The 21,438-nt window shown below is 27.7% G+C and overlaps 1 protein-coding gene across 1 annotated transcript in view; it reads left to right on the top strand.

The window, feature by feature from the left end:
* Positions 1-21,438, top strand: part of LOC107443142 (uncharacterized) — a 230,856-nt gene that overhangs the window by 150,465 nt on the left and 58,953 nt on the right. Inside the window, exon 2 of the mRNA XM_016056911.4 lies at positions 9,515-9,662. Within this exon, the coding sequence (XP_015912397.2) occupies positions 9,515-9,662 (148 nt within the window). The remainder of the gene's footprint in view (positions 1-9,514; positions 9,663-21,438) is intronic.

Consider the following 21,438-nt stretch of genomic DNA (forward strand, 5'->3'; position numbering starts at 1 on the left):
TAGTTTTATATAATTAAAATCTAAATCAATTATACATTTTCTAAAATTTCAGAAAAGTTTGCGTATTTGTCAATTACATTGTTATATATTTATTTTACCGAAATATATTACTGATGTAAATATACATGAATTAAATAAAGGATTTATTAAATTTAAAAATCTCGTTTTGGCATTTTTAAAGATGTCATATACTTATACAACTATTGATGTGTAACTATAAATTATTTAAAACAAAGTAAACTTAATTCTATATAATTTGCTTGTTTCAATTTTACTACCCATTTAAAGCATATATATATACATATTTTAAGTTTAACAGTACTTCACTGAAATTTCTAATATGAAACTTCCAATAGTCTAACATGAAGCAGTTTGATAGATTATATATAAGGTGGTTCGCAATATAATTTAATAATCCTTGTCAAATATAAAATTAAAATGGTTGCATATTAGAAGTCACAAGTTAATAACTAGACAAGGAGAAAAAGCAAAAATACTATTCATACCTATTTAATCAATGAAGTGAAACTGACTAAAACATCAAAACGTGTTTGATTATCAGTGTGATCAGTGGAGGAGTTGTACGCCCAATATTAAAAATACCTCTAAGTTTTACCAGGCAGTCAAACTAGTTTGGATATATTGGCTCTACCTTCCTCAGTAGTCCTGCATTGGATTTTCATAGCGTTTCTTTCCGGCTTAATAATGATTTGAGTTGTATTTATTTCTTAAGCTTAATTCTTTTAAAAATGATTCCAAAGTATATTTTGAATGTACAGACTAACATAATTATTTTAAGTACACAGTAGTTTAAACGATATATTATAATTATAATGATAAAACTAAAAGAACAAACAATTGTTCTGATTTCCTATCATAATACAAAACAATATTTGAAATAAATTCAGTCATTTTTGTTTCCTTCGACGAAAACTTCAAATTGGTTTCTTCATCCACCTGAAGAAAGAACAATAACTATAGATTGAACTAAAAAAAATCTGTAGATAACAACGCAGAGAGTTGGAAAACTATCAAAAAATGTATTCGATATATCCCGCTTATAACTGAAGGTATAGGTGGGGTGGGGTTTCGGCAAAAACAAAAACAAGAATTGTATAGAAATCTCAACCATCCTCAGAATTAGATTGAAACAGAATTGAGAGAAATTTGACATACCTATTGAAGAAGAAAACTTCAAAAGGAAGAGAAAAGAAGTTATGGAGAGTTATTCGGTTGGAAACTATAACAAAGAAATTTCTGCAGAACTAAGAAGAAAAAAAATATTAAAAGAAAAACATTGTGGTAAAACTTCTATCTGCCAGTTCTTCTAACGGATTTCTTTCTCTATGGAAACCACTTAGTAACACCGATGAAACCAAAATATTTATATAAAATTAAGTGATTACTTTTGAAGGATAATACGACGTTATGTTTTTTTTTTCCTGTAGCATATTACAAGAAAAATTTCTGCAATGCTTCAACGTGTGTACTATTAACAGAAGTTTATATGTGGTTTCGTTATTATTATATAAATAAAACCACGAAAGCTTTCTTTTTTTAAACTGATGATAAGTAACGAATGAGAAATAAAAAAAATGTATGAGAAATAATGATGAGGATTTTGACTCACTTGGCTTTCTGCATGGAAAGAAATCCCCCATCTTATTTAAAGGAGTTTGGGTAAGAAGTTCTAGTACGCATTTTCCCATATGACGTTCTAAGTAAAGGGTTTAAGCATAAATAACGAGATACATTTTCCATGGAATAATTTTTTTACCAAAGGAAGTTTCCCCATACAATTGAAAAAGAAGACAGTCCTTAATCCTAAAACTTCTGTACGCATATGTTCAAAAAAAGTGTTAGTAAGAGAGTTGAAACCTATATTGATTAAAATATATTAGTTTAATGCTTCACTTTAATTTTTGGCATTGCACATTTAGTTTAAGTTAGAATTTCTATTTATATTTTTGAATAAAAATGTTATTTAAATAAAAATTAAATCAAATTGTGGATGTATTTTATTGCAATTTATTTATAGGACAACTCTAGAATATACAAAAAGTTTATATACGAATTTTTAAAGTCGTGATTCTCTATATTATTTCGTTTATTTTTCTCTTTTGTTTTGTATGTGTATATTTCACAATACCCTTTGTTTTATTTTAGAGTTATAATTAAATTTGATGTGTAGATATTATCTGTAATAATATATCATCTTCAGTAAACATTTAATTATATTAATTAGTTATTTTATTTGTTATATTTTCTGCAGAATTTATCTTTATTCGTTATTAGTCTCTTTCTACATTAAGGAAACTTAAGTATTTTAGTAATTTCCTTTTGTACTATCAATACCTTATGCAAGTACACTGTAAGAAATAATCTCTCAAAATTGATCAAAATGAGTCAAATAGCAAAAAATTAACTTTCAAATTTAAAAAACCTATGAATTCAAAGTTTAAATATCATATATTCATTTTTAAGTGAAATGCATATAGAGGGTGATATAGGTGAGGCAGATGTTCACTGGCTGTTGGCAGGATTCGTGCCAAAGATTTACGTGTTCGTTGTATAATTTCCTACCCACCTTATTTGAGCAGCACTAGTCCAAAGAGAGTAGAAAGTTTTATTTATTGTAGTCTTCAAGAAGGTTTTAGGGTGTAGCGAAATAAGCAAAAGATGAAATTAAAATTCCCGATCTCTCATCTAAACAATTGGGATCCTGCTTTGATAATTGGAGCCGGTTGTAACATTGACATTGGAAATTAGTATGACATGATGTGTATGGTGGCTGCCAATATACAAAGCTTCCTATCTCGCCCTGGACTACTTAGTAAAATTATAGTTAGGAGTCTTTTGGTTCGAATCCTGCCGGCAACCAGCGAATATACCTCTCACACATTTCTCACAACTTTTGATACTATGTATTTTTCTCAAAAGTGAACATATGCTGTTTCATTTTTGAATATATGGGGTTTCCCCATTCGACTATTAATAGTTTTGGAGCTATTTAGAGACATTTTTGCTCAGTTTTGAGAAATTCATTTTTACAGTGTAGTTTTTCAGTAAAATATTTTTTTAAAAGTAAGAATTCGTTTTTTATGCATCTATTTTTTTGTTTTCAAGCCTTTTGTATGGGTACCAGCATTTTCAAATAAGCATTTCTCATTGAGGATCGAGTTCCTAGCAAATATTACCTCAAGTTCCTAGCAAATTTATTGTTTCAAACATTCTGGAAATCATTTTTACACATCTAGAATTAAATTTTTACTTGTATGTTATTTACTTCATAATCTAGTTTAGCAATTTAGCTTTTCAAACATTCTGAAAGTCATTGTTATTTTCATGAAATTTCTTGAATGTTATTTACTGAAAAATTTAATATCGTCAGTTAATTGTTTAATTTTTCAGAAAATCATTCTTTGTTTCCTATTTTAAGAGAATGTTATTACGTTAATCATTTAATTTAGTATTTTAGTTTTTCAAACATGCAGAAAGTCATTTTTCGTATTATATTTTCTTATTTACTTGTGACTCTTCTTTAGTTGTTTAATTTGTCAAACGTTCTGCAAACCATCATCATTTCAAAAATTTTTGTTTGAGCGATCTTTATTTTAACATTAAGTTTATTTATTAACTGAAATTTAAATAATATTCATCAAAGAAATATGAATTTTTGGAGTAACATTGCATAATACATCCTTTACCCTACCATCAGGTTAACTTGGCCTAAAAGATATTTGACTTTGAAATACATAAATTTACTTGCGTTTCATAGTTACTTCATTTTTTTTAAAAAAAAATTGATCATTCTAAAACGATGCATATTTTGGGCCCTAATAAGTGTATATTACACTAAAATTGAATAAAAAAATATTTTTTTCTGCGAATTTTAACTCGTGTTGATTTATTGAAAATATATTAGTTTTATTAAAAAAAAGCTAGTATGAATTTATGATTTGGTTATTTTTTATTTTGAGAATATTATCCAGAAATGAAATGCTTATTGCCTTAATCAATGCTTATTGTTTTTTGCGTAGAAGTAATTTAATTAAGTAGATGGTTCCTTTTATTATAACAGTATACGCTAAATTATAATGCGAAAATATAATGCAAAACTAAAGAATATTCTATGTACCTAAAGTTTCCAAATGTCCGAAAGATTTTTCTATATTTTGACAGAAACTTAATGAACGATGACTGAAGAAAACTTTTTTTATTTAGTAATAGCTACCCTATTATATGCTTATTATTTCAATGATACTAGAAACGTTTAGTGTGTCAACTTCAAAAGTATAAATGACATTTTTTGGTTAAAAAAAGAAAAAAAACAATATTTTACTATCAATAAAAAGGATTCATAAATTTTTTTTACATAAAAATCAGCTATAAAAATCATTTTTCACTTCATTTTTAACGTGTAGAGCATTTGAAAAATTTGAAAAATTGCCTATTATTTGCTCTTTATTTCTCTGCATATTCAGAAAACATGACTTATTCTAAAGTATAATGCATAACCATTCATAGTGTAGCATCATGAATCCTGACTTATGAGAAAAACAAAGCTATTTCTTTATATGATAAATAGGGGAACACGTCAAGTTTTAGGAAGTACATGATTTAAGCCCAGAGCTTTTCAAATAGCATATTTTAACTCTTCGTGTTTCAAAGCACGACAGCCTTCCTTTTCGATAGGACATGAATAAATGCATTAGAACTAAGCACGCAGAACTGCTTCAGAAGCGTCCTTCCACATTTTAACTTAGAGGTAAAAGTTTTACCCGCCCAGGCATGTATAAGCTGGCCACCTGTTACAAAGATACGTGATTTTTGTTTTCTGTTGCCACAAAGCCAAGAGAAATTCCTGCTTTGTTAGCTCTGCGCTAACAGCAGACGAAGCCAAAAGTAATATCGATTCCTTCGGGCGAGGAATATCTGGAATTTTCTGTTTGGTATGCAAAGTTTGGGTGGTTGAGCGTAGTTAGAATTGTATACTAAAGAGTTTATGTCTGGATTCATTAACGTTTTGTAATGTCTTGGCTATCGTGGGGAATGTGAAAATAATGTTTCGTATTATTTTCAACTCGATGTGTGAGTTTAAAAATAGGGACTGCGGGAAAGGATTTATTGAGGCACTTTTCTTTAAAATAAGTAAATGGTTTTAATTGTTAGGTCAAGTCGAGTAAAAGATTCAATTTCAAATAGATCATTATCGGTTTCAAATAGAATTATTTTTAAGGCATTCCTTTTTATATTAATATTCTGTCGTTCAGGGTTGCTTCAATCAAATTTCAAGTTGAGATAATTGCTAATATCAAGGTTAGAGTGTTTTAGAAATTTAATACTTGCAGTGAAATTTGAGACTACAGTAATTCTACCGTATATAAGTATATGAAAAATTTCTCAAACATTTCTGGGAATAAATAAATAAACAATGGTTTAATTTTAATCATAATTTTAATAATAGTAATAATAAATTTCCTGATCTGAAATTGCATTGCATTATCTGAAAGTTTTTAAAAAAATTGTCAGGTAATGCTTATTCATTTAAACGGGGAATTCCGTTTATAATTACAATCTTGGAGATAAAAGCTATACAACGTATCATTTTTTGATGAAATTAAAGTTAATGGTACATAATTATACTTTTTTTAATTACGCACGGTATCAAAATGTGCAATTGAAATCTTTTTTTTAACAATGAATTTTTTTTGTTTTTTAGCAAACTGTCTAACTTAAAATAATGTTACTAAAATCTCCATACGATATTTACCCAATAGAAGTGGCCAAGTTTCGACGACTTAAATAACCCTTGTTGTTGATATTTATAAGTTAACTGTTTAAATTGGTTATCAATGCCGTTTAATGTTATATTAATTATAAAGTATTGAAAATGCATTTATAATTCCTTAGTATACACATCTTATTTGTCAACGCTATTTAGGAATAACATTTAAAGCTTAATACTCGAATAGTTTAAAAAATAAGAAATATGCGTTATAATAAATAAATATGTACTGTAATTTACGTTTTGATGTGCATTTTGTTATTAAGCGCTATAAGCAAAAAGATGCATTAACTCTCGTCTACAAATTTCTAGTTAGCCATTTTATTTTAAACACAACATAATCACGACACTTCAAAAGTTATTACCATTCTCATTTATGACTCTGATAATATAAATAATAAAATGTGTTTATTAATAATGCATTATAATTTATATTCTATTTAATTAACTATGAAGTGTTTTAAATAAATATATAATTTATCTACACATCTCATTTCGTCTTAACTTAAACAAACGGGTAAATTTGATTCGGCTCTTTTCAATTATATTTTCTAAGAAAAATATCTCTTTATATGAGAAATTAAAGAGGCGTATTTTTTTCATAGATTGGAAATATGCCTTTTTGATTATGATTCATAATTATACTTGTAAATATAAAAAATTTCATATTTTTCCTAAAAGGCAATCGCAGTTCTAAAATTGCCTTAACATATTAAAATTGAAATTTTGCTGAGTCATTATGAATGAAAATGATTTGAAAACTTTTAAAACAACTATTAAGTTTGTTTCGTTAAACAAATTATAAATAATAATTTGAGTTAAGTAATTATTATAAACTAATTTCCTAATTTAACTATAAAAATGAAAGAATTCTATTTGGTTCAAGTCTACTTGGTTGAATTGAAAGCATTATTGTTGTTTTATGTATACCATTTAAATATATATATTTTTTTAGAGTTTTGATTTTTTTGGTGAACATTTTAAAATTCTTTTTCTGGAAATTTTGCAAATTAAGTTAAGTTAAAACTAGACATCCGAGGAAATTATTCGTTACAATTTCCACTTACAAGTTCCACTTAATAATATTAGTTTAAATGAATATGAAGTCTATGAGTACTAACATTATTAACTTATTTCATTTAGTAAACATAATCAATTGTTTGTAAATATTATTGTAGGATTAACTTGATTTACTCAATATAGCCAAAGCCAAATGTTAACATTACTGTTGTTAATGTTTAAAGCATCAAGACCATTTGTATAATTTTATATAAAATTATACAAATTTTATATAAAATGATACATACAATATAAAATGATACATATTTTAATTTTATATAAAATGTGTTTTCAATTAAATTTTAGTCATTATTGTAATAACTTATTGCAGAATACATACAATTTATCACATTTATACAATTTCCCATACAATTCTACCTGCTTGGTTAAGTTTTTACAATAAGCAAAAATAAACTTACAATTTTATTAATTTGCATCTAATTAAATGAATAAATTTATGCAAAGGAAAAATGTAATTTTAAGAATTATTTCAACTTATTCTTAGTCATTGTAATCATCGGCCTTTAAAACATTTTCCTTTAAGCATTTAGTTGCCAAATCCAGTAGCTTATTCTCAGTAAAGTTGTAAATTTTGGTCTAGTACTAGAGCAAAAAAGTTTAATATTTGGTAATGTTATACTATACTCTAAAGTACAGTTGAACATGTACTTCAGCACATGAGAAAAAAATTATTGAAACACTAAGTTCATCATGTGTTAAAGCATTGCAGTTTGTCAAATTTTAGCCTAAAAGATCTAAAAAATTCTAAAATGAAAATATGAAAATTTTATCAATAATATCTGCAAAAGAGGTGCATTGGTTGTTTTTAGAAAAATAATCAAATTAGTTTCATTTTTGGGGCTAGTGTTAAATTTTATGTTGCTTGACTTAAAAAATTCACTTTTGTGAAAAAATTTTATTTTGACTGATGTAAAAGAAAGTTAGTTATATATATATATATATTGAATATATGTATCCAAATGTCTAAATGTTTGTGATAAGGAATAAGTTTCATAGTCCGTAAAGAGAAACAAAATTGCGATATTTTTAATACACGCTTAAATTTGCTTATTATTAAAAAATAATGTCTTAAAAGAAATTATATTACGAAACATTTTTTCGATAAAGAGTTAAAATATCGAGCAATAATAATTTTAAAAAATATTTTCATATATTTAATTATTTAAAAATATTATTTTCAAACTTTAATAGTTCTTTACATACAAATCCATCTGAGAACACAATTCTATTTTAAATCAACGAAAAATAATTGATAATTACACAAGAGACTATATTTCAAATTAAATTCGAGATATTTTACCAGAGTGGTTTAGAAGATGAAAATTCTGATTAAAAATAAAAATTCTGATTAAAAATAAAATATATTCAAAATTTCATTCTCGGTCTTACTAAATTAATTTTTGCTTCGACCAATTTTCTCTATCATGTTTTTGGGAATCACTCCTAGCTTAAATTAATATCTTTACTTACAACGATGCATGGATGCTCTTCATCTTCGTGATGATTGGCGATTTTTGAAATTGCATTGAAATTTGCAGATAAGTAAACAAGAAAACAAAACTGAATTTATCCTTTCTCTTTTTCCGAAATGAGAGTTGAGACTAATTATACTTCTCCGTTATTTGCAGAAGAGATTCAGAAGCAACAAGAACAAAAAAATTCCATATAAGCTGTGTTGAACACACGTGCAAAGAGCGTCCCCAATTAATTCCATGACAGCTATTTCTCATTTCAACGCGCAATGAATTAGCAGTGGGGACTTTAATGAAAAGCAATTTTTTTCCGCTATTTCACGATGCTTGGGAGAGGAAATAATAATCAGTTGTTTTTATTTTGATTCGCTCCAATGAAGTACCAAGATGAAATAAAATGCTTGTTAATTAAGATAGAGAAGCGCACATTCAATCTTGTTGCTTAGCATTGGTCGAGAAATTAAGCAATTATCCCATCTCAACATAGGTCAATAATAAAAATGATTAAAATTGTTTAACAAAATGTTCTTAGATATTACTCGGAATTAAATGAGGCAATCTTCTTAATCTTTATATTGTTATGTGTTATTTCATCACCCGACAGTTCTTTAAAATTAAAAAAAATTACTATTGTTTGATAGAACTTTTCATTTAGGCTAATCATTGAAAAATATTTTAGAAAGACTTGAATTTTATTATGCTTTATTATTGATTTCTGCTAAAGAGAAAGCAATTGAAAGAATCAGAAACTTTACGTTGAATTAAATGTAATTATTTGCCTTAGAATTAAGAAATCTATTATGATCGTTTATTCTCTTCATTAGTAGTAATTAATATTTAGTGTATAAAATTTCAATTGATAGCTGCAACTGTTAAAGAAATATACAAAACTAATACTAAGAAATATACAAACTCGGGTAATCTTATCACATTTTTTACCATTAGAACAAACAAGAAAATAAGTTACTTAGGGTAAAGTTTAAGGATCAAATCGAATAGGATGTCTTATCAAAAAAATTAAACGATCTGACAGTAGTCAGTGGACCATGTTTTACGAAGATGGCCAATTTCAGTCTAATTAGGTCTTTGGTAATTTGCCAAAGAGCAGCAAATGATATGGAACTAATTTTGCACTTGAAGAGATCTTATGCAATTTTTTGTTCTTTTTTTGCAGCATCCCAAGACTGCGAATTTCCTTCCAAATGGACAGGGGTATGGTTCCAGAAAGGAGTGCATCCGCCCATCAAAATAGAGAAAGATATATTTTCTTTCAAAGGAAAATGTTTGGCGGCTGACAGTCATATGTTTTATATTGAAGACGCGTAAGTAACACTCTTTTAGTTAGTGCTGTTTTTCGAGGCTCCGTCGAAAAGGAAAATAAGAAAAGCCATAGTTTAAGTGCCTTACACTTGAAGCAATGCAATAATTTTATACTACATCTATAAACTTACCATGGAATCTTGGATTTGGAACAGACAAATAACTTAAATATTTTCAAAGTTGTTAACCTTTTTTTAAAGCAAATAACCAATTTGGCGACATTTTCCCACCTAGATTAAAATTAACAAAATTACTGCCATATTCTCAGTGTTTGCTAACTTTTACAAGCCCAGGTAATGCAGCATCGGAGTAAATTTTTAAATATTAAAAAATTTGACTACAAGCGCTTTTCACTTTCATAAAACTGTAACGTTTCTCCATTTTGACGTTTTGAGGCATTTTTAAAATTAGCGTAGATGGCATTGGCTAAAGATTGGCTAAACTCGATCAAAAAGTCAAGTTTAACACATTTGCACAACTGTTATAAAAATAGCATCTCAAAAAAGCATCATTTCATATTTCGACGGAGCCTTCGAAGAGCAACCTTGAGATTTCAATTTATGCCTATCGATACATTTTTAGTCGTTTAAAGTCAACTTAATTACACAAGCATGAAAAGATTATTTCCAAAATAGTTATTATTCTTATATACTGTTTATGTTGATAATATTTTAATAGCTGAAAGACTTAGTTTCTTAAAAGACCGTCAACTCCTCCTGATAGTTTATGAATTTATTGTACTAAAAATCTTATTGTGCAAGTGTCTTTATGAAAATTATGAAAAATCCTCTTTTTCTTGCAGAATTTCAAATCCACTCCCCTATTAGATAAAAAAAAATTATGAACAAGGAATTTCTAACTTGAGAATTTGTCTCGAATCTATTGTTACTCCTGAACATTAATTGCTTTGAAACTACTCACTTAATATTGCGCTGTAAAATTTCTTTTAAAAAATTGCTAGAGATTCTGAACTACATTCGATCATTCAATACTTGTTAGATATATTTAACTGTTTATTCAAACTATGAGTAAAACAAATTTATGCATTAAGTGTCATCAATATAGGTATAAAATAAGAAAAATGGATGATTACTTTCATAAACAGAGAACTCAAAAGTGTTTCAAAAATACTCGCAAACAATTTCAGATTTGCTTTCTCATTCGGCACATTGGATAATTATTATAAAGATAAGTTCAGAGTTTTTATAAAGTAAACGTAAAAAAATGATTTTATCCATTGCTGTAAAAATAATTGTTTCAAAATTAGCTATTTTTGTATTATCAATTCATGAATTCTCGTTAACGAAGCCTTTAAGATTTTCTAAAGTAACTACTAAAATTCATCCAAAAAGTTTAGCAAAGATTAAGCATTAAAAGCAACAAATAAAATAAAATTTTACATTTCGTGCCTTTTTCGTCTGAACTTTTTCAAAAAGTTTCCTGATAAGTTGAACTACAGTTTGTGTATAAAAAATGTATTTATTCCCTATTCTAAAATTTAAGAAACAATCATATTTTTGTGGACACGTCATGATTAGTCAAGCAAATCAAGTGAAATTATTATAAAACAAAAAGAACAGATTATATCGAAAAGGCAATGGTGCGAACTCAACATCATTAAATAATGAGCAACATGAAATATATTGATAATAAAAATAAATATTGATAATTAACAAAAATGATAAAGTGAAATTGTATTTCATGAAGTTAATGTGAGGTAAAACCCCTTGACAACAATTCAGATCTTAGATTGAACTTTCACGTTGTTAACAAGTTTGTTTCGGAACAATAATTCTAAGGATTTGGGACTAAGAATAAACTCTTCCATTAAAACTCTTCCGAGGCAGCTTGTAGCCCCGTGAGATTTCAGGGTGTAGGTGGTGATCTGTGATTGCTATCCCATGAGCATCCCAGAAAAGAGCCAGTCTAGAGACAGGTCGAAAACATTCAAATATCATCTTGATGTCTTCGAATTTATGTTTTTCTTCGACCCACCCACCCCTGTGTAGCTATTCATAAAACTCAACAGGTAAATCATCTCTAAACAACCATAAATGCAGCACTAAGATCACAGCCATATATCCAAGAGGAGAACTATAATCAACTTCTTGAGAAGTCCTAGTCACTGGAGAGCATGCTTGATCTACTGCAAGCAACATCAACTGGGACAGTGATGCAGAGGGTCTGAAGTGTTCTCGTAAATGATGAGTCTAAACAATGACTCAGGACCCGTTCACATATGAAATGACCAAGAACTTATAACATCCTCCAATATCATTCTAGGGGTCATAATCGAGCTTGAGTTATCAACGTGTAATACCGCGTGATATTGAATGGTACACTATTAAAATTTTTATTATAAAATTAAGGCAAATTAACCAACAAAGTATGTTCATTCAATTAACTATAAAGTTCAAGGTAAAGACATTATTTACCTTTACGGGTTTAAAACCGTTTACAACTAGTATGGTTCAAAAACCATAAATACAAAACTATGCTGTTTTTAGCCATTTAAATCTAAATTGGTTTCAAAGCGGTAAAAAAAAAGAAGTTTAACTGGATATAGCAGTTATTTTTTAGTTCAATAATGAGTATTAGAGTTAGGCTCTGGCTTTATCGAATAAACCGTGGAAAGTGGTTTAATTAGTTCATCTGGTTGTTTCATTAAATCGTAAGAGTTGCGAAATTCCAAACTTTTTTCGTTTGAGTTTATTAGCTTTATAGTGCTGGCATCTATACTTGGACATGTTCTAATAACCCAGAGTAGTGTCAAAGCTCGTACTTAAACCCTCAATCTGTCACTCATGAGATTTAAAGATTAGCATTCTCGGCTATGATATGTTCCCAACTGCAAGGAACTTAGTGTCTCTATTTGATGGACCTAGTTAGGTTGATGAAATTCTAGTTATTAACTGTATTAGGTGAAAGCATTTAATATAAATATTTTTTTCTCACAGTTAACAGTTCGAATACCATCTTATTCATGGTTATTTGCATTTTTAGTTTGAATATGGTAAAATAACAACTAAATAAATCGTTATTCAACCATCTTTCCCTTAAAATTCCTAACACAGTAATTCAAATCTGCACGTCCTTCTAGGAGGCATTTCGACTTCTCTAGCGTTCAGATCTTAGAGTCAGCTGTAAGATTGTTATAGGCGCTGTCATTTTCACTTCAGGTTTACAGCTGAACACAAACGAATATGCAGGATGGACTAATCCAGTCGAGGAAAACTTTGAAGCCAAAAGAAATTCAAAAAATGGAGTAACCAGCTAAATCTCGAATCTCATCGAGCATGTTTAGAATGATCTTGGCGGAGGAATTATAAGGCTTGGCACTACTCTCCTTGAGATCTGCAAGTTATCTTAACGGAGAAGTCAATTTATAGAGAATCAAATACCATTTATTGTTCCAAAAAAAATTAACAACCTCGTCAGCAGCATGAGAGTTCATTGTGATATATGCACTGTCATCAAAAAGGTTTACCCCATATTAATTCTCCCACTCATAATTTCACTACATCTTTTTTTTTTTGCCTACCGTACTGTGATAGCAATTATTTTATTTTGAGAATCTGCTAATAAATTTTTTGTATCCTAATTTTTCAATATCTATGTATTTTCACATAAATTTTATTTCATTTACAATCTCTCTTTCGTTATTCACAAAAAAAGTGTTTGTGCTTAACTTTGGTACATGCGAGTAATATTTAAGTATAAAAAGTTAATTATGAGATTTTTAAATTAATTTTTAGTTGTTTTGATCGAAGTTTGATCGAAACGAAATTAATTGAAATTTTTCCACTGTCACCATTTAAAAACAATTTTCAATGGAAAAAAAAATAACCTGGAAACATTAATAATTGGTTTAAAAATTATACATATTTTTTTAAATTCAGTAAAATTTTAAAATTTATTATATGATAATAAAATTATATAGATAAAATTTATTCAGACTATTTAAATATTAAAGATACATTGGGTAGCCGAATAATTACTCATTTCATATAACTGATTTTGTGAAAGAATCATGCAAATAAATTTGAAAATAGCTTTTAAGTATAGTATCGCTATAATGATGTACACAATGCTCAAAACAATTTTACAATTCCTTAAAAAATATATAATTTTCATTTTCACAAATGAAGTCAATTTAGCTTAATCTATTAAACAAACTGTAAATAATTATTTCGTTCTCCTGTTAACATTTAATTCTCTAGTATTTTGAACAACGTGGAATGTATTTTATCAATATTCAAATGAATCTCCAAGATCTTATAACTATTCATGAAGCAATTTCTAAATCACCTGAATAGACAAGTATAACTAAATTTATAAATTTAAAATTCGCCTTTCCTTGGAATTTTAACGATAAATAATTTTCCTCGAATTTATAAAGTGAATAATTAGTGTTTGAAAGAAAATGATATTTTCAATTAATAAAAATATACATGTTTTCATTCAAATTTCCGCTTTTGAACAATTTCCCATTCTGTATGCTTTTATTTTCTTTGAAATATTTCAGTAATGTTTGAAAGCAATATATCAATCCATTGCATTGTTACTAGCATTGTTTGCAATGGAAATTAAGCTTTGATGTAAATAATTTAACTCTATACATCATTTTCTCTTTAATACAATAAATATCGACATTCATATGCAGATAAAGATTTAGTCTTTTGATGTTACTTTTCACAGAATTATTTTTCAACAATGGCTGAAATATACAGACATATTAATAGATTTATTTCAATTTATTTCAAAAATTTTAAATGCAATCATATTAGCCTGGAATTAAATATTTGTTATTTTATTTTTTAAAAAAAACTTTTTTTTTTATTCTGCTATATAGATTTTTTCGTAAACGCCGCTTTTAATATAATAATTTTTGAACGCTTGTTAAAAATAAAGTAAAATTAAAATGCACATTTGATATAGGAGAAAATAATGCTGGTTAAATTACAGTTCTGTATGGTAATAATATTTTTGGTAAAATAAAAATTATACTTCTTGCTAAAAAATCAAAATAGGCGGTATTTAAACAATTCATTGAATAATTTTTCCGTTTATATGACAATAGTTTCCCGGAAATTCTGGTTATGAAAACTATAGTTCTTCAAGAGTAGAGATACAGTAAGAAAATTAGAATAGAAAGAAAATTATAGAGTAGAAGGAAATACATAACTTAAAAGCAAACTATAGAGTAGAAGGAAATACATAACTTAAAAGCAAATTAAAGAGTAGAATTAAATACACAACTTAAAAGTTAATTATAGAGAAGCAGGAAATACATAACTTAAAAGCAAATTATAGAGTAGAAGGAAATACTTAACTTAAAAGAAAATTACAGAGTTGAAAGAAATACATAACTTAAAAGCAAATTTAACCGAATAAATTGTTTTTGAAATGAGTAATAAAATGTTACAAAATTATATGGTTCTCAAAAATTACCAAACATTTAACCACATTTACCAAGTTTTGTCACATATTATATAACTACATTTTATTGTTAATTTAACAAAAATCATTACCAAAGTGCTTCGGTAAACAATAACGAGCTTCTTGGTGCTCCCATAGAGCTAGGAACACAGTAAGTCTTACCATATTCTTGTGGTTTTGACCATACTTTTTATTCTCAGTGTATTATTTCAGCGATTAAGAAATGCTTAACGGGAGTTTTTATTCTAAATTCCAGCTTGTTTCAAAAATATTGCAATTTTAGTTGCTTTTTTTTTACCTTTTTCAATCTTTTTTTCTATAAAAATAAGTAATTGTTATCCATTGTTGTAGAAAAATATATCACTCTCAACATCTTTATTTTATAAGCTCCTGCTCGAGTTCGTGCCAAAATTAGCAAAGACGAATAGATATAATGTAGCAATGAAAATAATAAGAGAGTAAGAGATTATATTGCCAGATATATACAGATTTACAATTATATGGAAGTTATTAAAAATGAGGAAGTTTTGTTACAAATAAAATTACTTCTCATTTATTTGCACTCAATTTGTATTCCTTAGATATTTTTTTTTCGCGTAGAAAGGACAATTGTTTCAAATTTAGAACATTTTTATGATTATTATATTAATAAAATTGTCTTTAATTGGGTGGAAAATATCAACATCTAAGAAAACACAATTAGAAATGACAATCATTCACGCGATTTAGGGGTGATTGACGCAAACAAGAGGCGGAGCATCCTAATCATTAAAATAATTGCATTTTGATGATACCGCAATTTAATCTTATTAATATAACGAAATAAAAAATGAAAAATGCATTGTCCTATTAAATGAAATTCATTTGTTTCTTCTTTTAAAATATTTAAAATATTTTTCTAATATTGTGCATATAAAAAAAGAAAGAAACAACAGGAATTTAACGCAATATAAAATATAATTAAAAGTAAATGTTTTTTAATAAGTCACTGTAATAAATGTTATTAAAGATTCTAATGCTATGTAAACTAATTTAGAAGCATGTTTCAATAGATTGCTTGCAAATTATTGACAGAAATTTACTAAAAAAACAACGCACATTAATTAGTTTTTTTTTACTTAACAGTCTCTTGCGATTACAAGAAAAAAAATTATGAGAAGAATCTTATTTTTTCAAACCATTTAACGCTTAAAGAAAAATACAAGCGTAAGCCATGTTTAATTACATTTTTTAACATAATACCACATAACACCATTGAACCAGTGTTCTTAAATGTCATCGCTTAAAAATGGGCATAAAAACAACCCTGTCTCGTTTTCTTAATTTTTTCTTAACATTTCCTTAAAAAATGGCACTTTTTTTTCGTTTCTTTTTTTTCAGAATGGCAACAACTATAAGTATTTAATAACAGGTATCTTGAGTTTTACGTTACGCTAAAGAAACTCCGGTAAGCCTAGTTTCACATAGTGAAAAAAATTCAGCATTGAAATGAGTTTAACGGATTTTTTTTTTCATTTCCCCCAAGGAATGTGGATACATAAAAAATGCCTTTGATACAAGCCAACTTAATATCAAAATGACGACATCGTTTTCTGTTGCCAACGGGTAAAAAGTAATACAATAAGAAAACATTTTTTTGGAAAATGCGGTACTTGCTATGTCTTGCTTGACTTAACTATTTAAAGGGAGGTACTGAGAGATAGTTGATGTTATTTTCCCTAGCATAAATAAGCATTAAAAACAGCTTAAAAGTTGCTGAAAGTATTTGAGCCATTTTACTTTCTAGAGTTAGAAAAATTTCAAAACTTCCTTCGCTATTTAAAAACTTTGTTTGCTGTGCAAGGTGAAAGGCAGGATTTGTTTGATTTTTCAGGAAAATGAATATTTAAAGAAAATAGAACGTTTGCGAGAAGCAAATAAGTTCCGTAAGTTTCCATGAAGTAGGAAAATAAAGAAATTTAATGCAGTGTTTGCTTAGTTGCGAACATGCTTGAGAAACACTTGAAAATTTTAGTATTTCTTTTTCAAAAATTTCTGTAGAATATCTCGTATAAAGTAATGTTAGAGAAAATAATTTATTTACAATAAAGTACATATTTATTAGGAATTATCGAGGTTTTATTGATGAATTAAGTGCAGTTTGGAAGAGTGCTTTTTATAGCTAAATGAATATTATAATAGTAATTCATTAATTAATAATTTTGGTAATTTTTAAATCCCGTTGTTTAATAAGAACTCAGTACAACATTAAACAGTATTATCCTATTTGACATGATTTATTAAACTATAAGAAGAAAGCATTATTCAGAAACCAACAAAATCTCTTCAATTCTAAATTTCCTCCCAAAATGTTTTTTTCTTTCTTTTTCGTACGGAGGTGACTGCGATTTTCGCACTTAACGCTGTTTTTCGAAACTCTATCGCCAATGAAAGTAAAAAGCCATAGATTAAAAGCCTTACAATTCATACACAATAAACTATATATATATTGCCTTGAAAAATTATCAGAGCTTTAGAACAGACAAATAACTAATATATTTTGAAAGTTATTAAAATTTTTTTAAAAAATCACCAATTTGGTGATATTTACCACATAGTGGAAAACTATTAAAATTAGAGCCTTTTTTTCTAAATGGGCTCAAGTAGTGCTGCATTGGAGTAAGGTTTTAAATATTAAAACATTAGACCACAAGAGGTTTTCATTTTTACAAAACTGTGGTTTTTCTCCATATTGACGTTTTGAGCCATTTTTGAAATAAGCGCAGACAACACTGTCTTTAGATAAACTAAACTTGACCTAACAGTCATGATTAACAGTTGCAAACTCACAGCGGTTATAAAAATAGTATATTATTCGCAAAAAAAAATCATTTCAAATTTCGAATGAGTGGAAAATTAGTGGAAAATTAGAAAAAAATGCTATTATCAGGGAGAAGCAGGGCAGGGATTGTTATTATCTCTTGTTCTTCAAAACGTCAGAGTAGTAAATGCCATGCAAGATAAAAGTTAGCAAGCATGCATACCAGGCAATGACTTTTTATCTTAAAAAAACTTAGTGAAGGGAGTACGGAGCACTGAACTTAATGCTAAAAACCATCAATGTTGGAATTACCGTACAATAACTCATTCCATGTTAAGTAAAGATAACCACGTCTCTTGGTAAATATGAGGAAAATAGGAGTCACATGCCTTGATGTACACTTTCTCGGCTTTTCCTATATTATTATTTTTTTTTTAGATGTTAAGGGCCTTTTCCTGGATTTAGATGTTAAAGGCCTTAGTCGGGAACATTTGCCCAATTTAACTTACTAAGACGTTTTTTTAAGATTGCAATTGATTTTTATTCCTAATAATGGTATTTTTCCTAAAAATATATCCTCTATTATAGGGGGGGGGCATAGAATTCAATACCTTAAAATCTTAAAACGATGCTTGTTTTTCAAATGCGAATAAAAAATTTTAAAAATTTTTTAATCTGTTAAATAGTGTTACATGAATGAAAAAATTTGACAACTTAAACTTTTTCTTAAACTTTAAATAATTCTTTTTTTTCCCTCATATCATTGACAATATTTTTTTCACTTTGTTTATTTCTAAACTTTTATGATATTTAGGCAGAAATATCAATAATTTTTTTTAGAAAAAATGTCTTTCATTTTTATATTTTTCAAGTTCCATTTGACGTTTTTATACACCAGAAATGGACAACAATTCGAAACATAGATTTTTAAATTGAAAAAGGCGTCGTGTTTCAAAAGGAACTTTCAAACTGCTTTGATAAAAAGTGTGTTTTCCTGGAATTTACAATTTAAATTTTTTAATTACACTCGTAAAATAATTTCGATGACATTAGATCTTTACGAATATGAATTATTCAAAAGAGGAAAATTAAAATATATTGTTCACCGTTGTTTTTTTTAAAAAAAAACGGAAGAAATTCAAAGCATCAGAAAATATTAGATTCGAACAATTCAGAAACTTACTTTAAGTAAACATATCTCGCTGCGAATTCCAATAAAAACGTAATTCTTTTTTTTCTTAATCTCCTATCTAGTGATTGTGCCAAATCGACCTGATATTGGCGTTAATAGTGACAACATTCTGGAGTGGAAATAATCCACCGGCGGTGAAATTATCTCCTATCCTAATCATTAGTTTCCACACAACAGGCAACGGCAATCTCGCGAAATGTCGCCATAAAACGAAAATGTCCAAATAACTGTCACCACACGACAAAGACATTGCCCTCAAAAAAGAGCGTCTCACTCAAATAAAAAGAGTTTTCCAAAGACCCCTCCTGTTCTGTGTCAGAACTATCAACGAAAGCATTTTAGCGGAATCTTCTTTTTGCCATGCTGTGTCTTCTTCTTTTCTTGTTTTTGTTATCTCTTCGATATAGAAAAGCTTGGTCTTGATTGCAGTTGTTGTAAATGGAATTAAATCCGATCAAGATTGAAATCATGATAGAAAAAATTGAAAAGAACTCTGTTATTTCGAATAAACAGTGGATTTTAACTTCCTTTTATATGTTATTAAAATCATTATCTTAACTGTATTTTTTTTTTTCTACAACGAGATATGTTTTACTCCGAAGAGTGGAAATAATTTTTTTTTTGCATGATACAGAGAAACTAAATTAAGAAATTATGCTCTATTAACGTTATTTGTTTATTGTATATCAAATAATTAAATTGAATTCGAAATATTTTAACAATTACATGTCTTTATTTATTACAGTAATTTAAAATAAACGGAAAAAATTTAATAAACTCGAAACAGTTGTAATTTTATGTTGAAATAGATGTTTTTTACTATCATGAGAATAGAAAGAGATTGCGAACATAAATGAGGAATAATTTAGAACCAAAATGATTTTAACATTATTTATTATTCCAACACCAAATTAATTTTACTTGCTATAACCATATTTAACACATTTGCTTCAAATTTGAATTAAGTCCCCATTTTTGAGGCTTAATCAATCCTGTCATTAAGCAATGAAAGTAATATAAAAGTATCTTAAGTACAGATTAATACAAAATTTTATTATATTTGGAAATTGAAATAATTAGTATAGAGACAAACCACTCTTAATTCAAAGTTATCGTTTCATAATTAAACTGTTCCTTAGTATTATTTCCAAGTATCCACTTTATAAATTTTTGACATTTTCCACTAGTTAATGGCTGAAGAGAAATATCACAACAATTTATAAGCATTAACATACTGGAACATTGTAGTATCTGTTATTAGAAATGCTGTTTAGAAATGTTTTATTTCGCTAAGAATGTGACTTAACATTATATAACCAAATGTTATTTGTTTTCTGTAGAATAAATTTATGAATTTTGAAACCAAGTATCATAACCATATACTTGCTTTACTTTTAATTATATGTGTATTTTCCTGAAAATATGATAAAATGGCTCATGAAAAATACTTTAAAAGTAAAAGATGATGTTTATTTCCCGCATAAACTCATTTAAAAGAACATAAGGCTATTCCTCTAAAATTAATTTCAAATTTACTGAAAAAGCAATAATTTTTTCAAACTTCAAAAAAGCCCTAAATATAGTCGTTTAAATCTGGAATCTCCTTCAATTTACCAGCCCATATTTCTTAAATTTGCACATCTAAGGAAATACATTCTCTCGGTCCATTGATTTTTCCTTTTTGATTGAGAAAGATGAAGACGTTTCGCAGACATCCACATCTGTTTTCTTTGTATAAATCTTCTCTTTTTTTTCACTTCCACCCATTACAGAGGAGCATTTCAATGTCATCTCTAAGAAGCCCATCCTTTACTCCAGGACATTCCCCGCCTTCATTTCTTTGTGAATACCAGGGAGAGTTCTGAAGATGACGTATACGATGGCCTAGATAACTAAAATAAGGTCGTTTTCAAATGCTCTTTAATCCTTGTACAGTCTTTTGACTCCCTTGGTTGACAAGTGAATGCCATTAACCTATTTCCTAAAAGGAAAAGTATCCAGATTGAAGAAATTGGCAAGAAATCTGTTCGCTTCTTTCAATAGCTTTTGCGAAAAATTTAAGAAAAAAAAGTATTTATTGTGCAAGAAGCTGATATAGATATTTGACAAACTATTACAATTTAAAAATAGGCTCTCAGAAATAAGACTCTTACTTATGACGATTCAGCAATCCTTGATCTGTGTTTCGTTCATTTCGAGAATCATTTCGTCAGGAAATCACATGATTTGTTACGAAACGCAAACGAAATGTTTCCTACACTTGAAACCAAATAAGTAATACGTATTTGACACAAAATATATCGCAAAGGTATCTATATTTTATAATTTTGTAAATCAAATGTATTTA

The sequence above is a fragment of the Parasteatoda tepidariorum genome, chromosome 8 (genome assembly GCF_982258835.1).
Source record: "Parasteatoda tepidariorum strain Cologne lab strain chromosome 8, Ptep-v5.0, whole genome shotgun sequence".
NCBI classification, from domain to species: domain Eukaryota; kingdom Metazoa; phylum Arthropoda; class Arachnida; order Araneae; family Theridiidae; genus Parasteatoda; species Parasteatoda tepidariorum.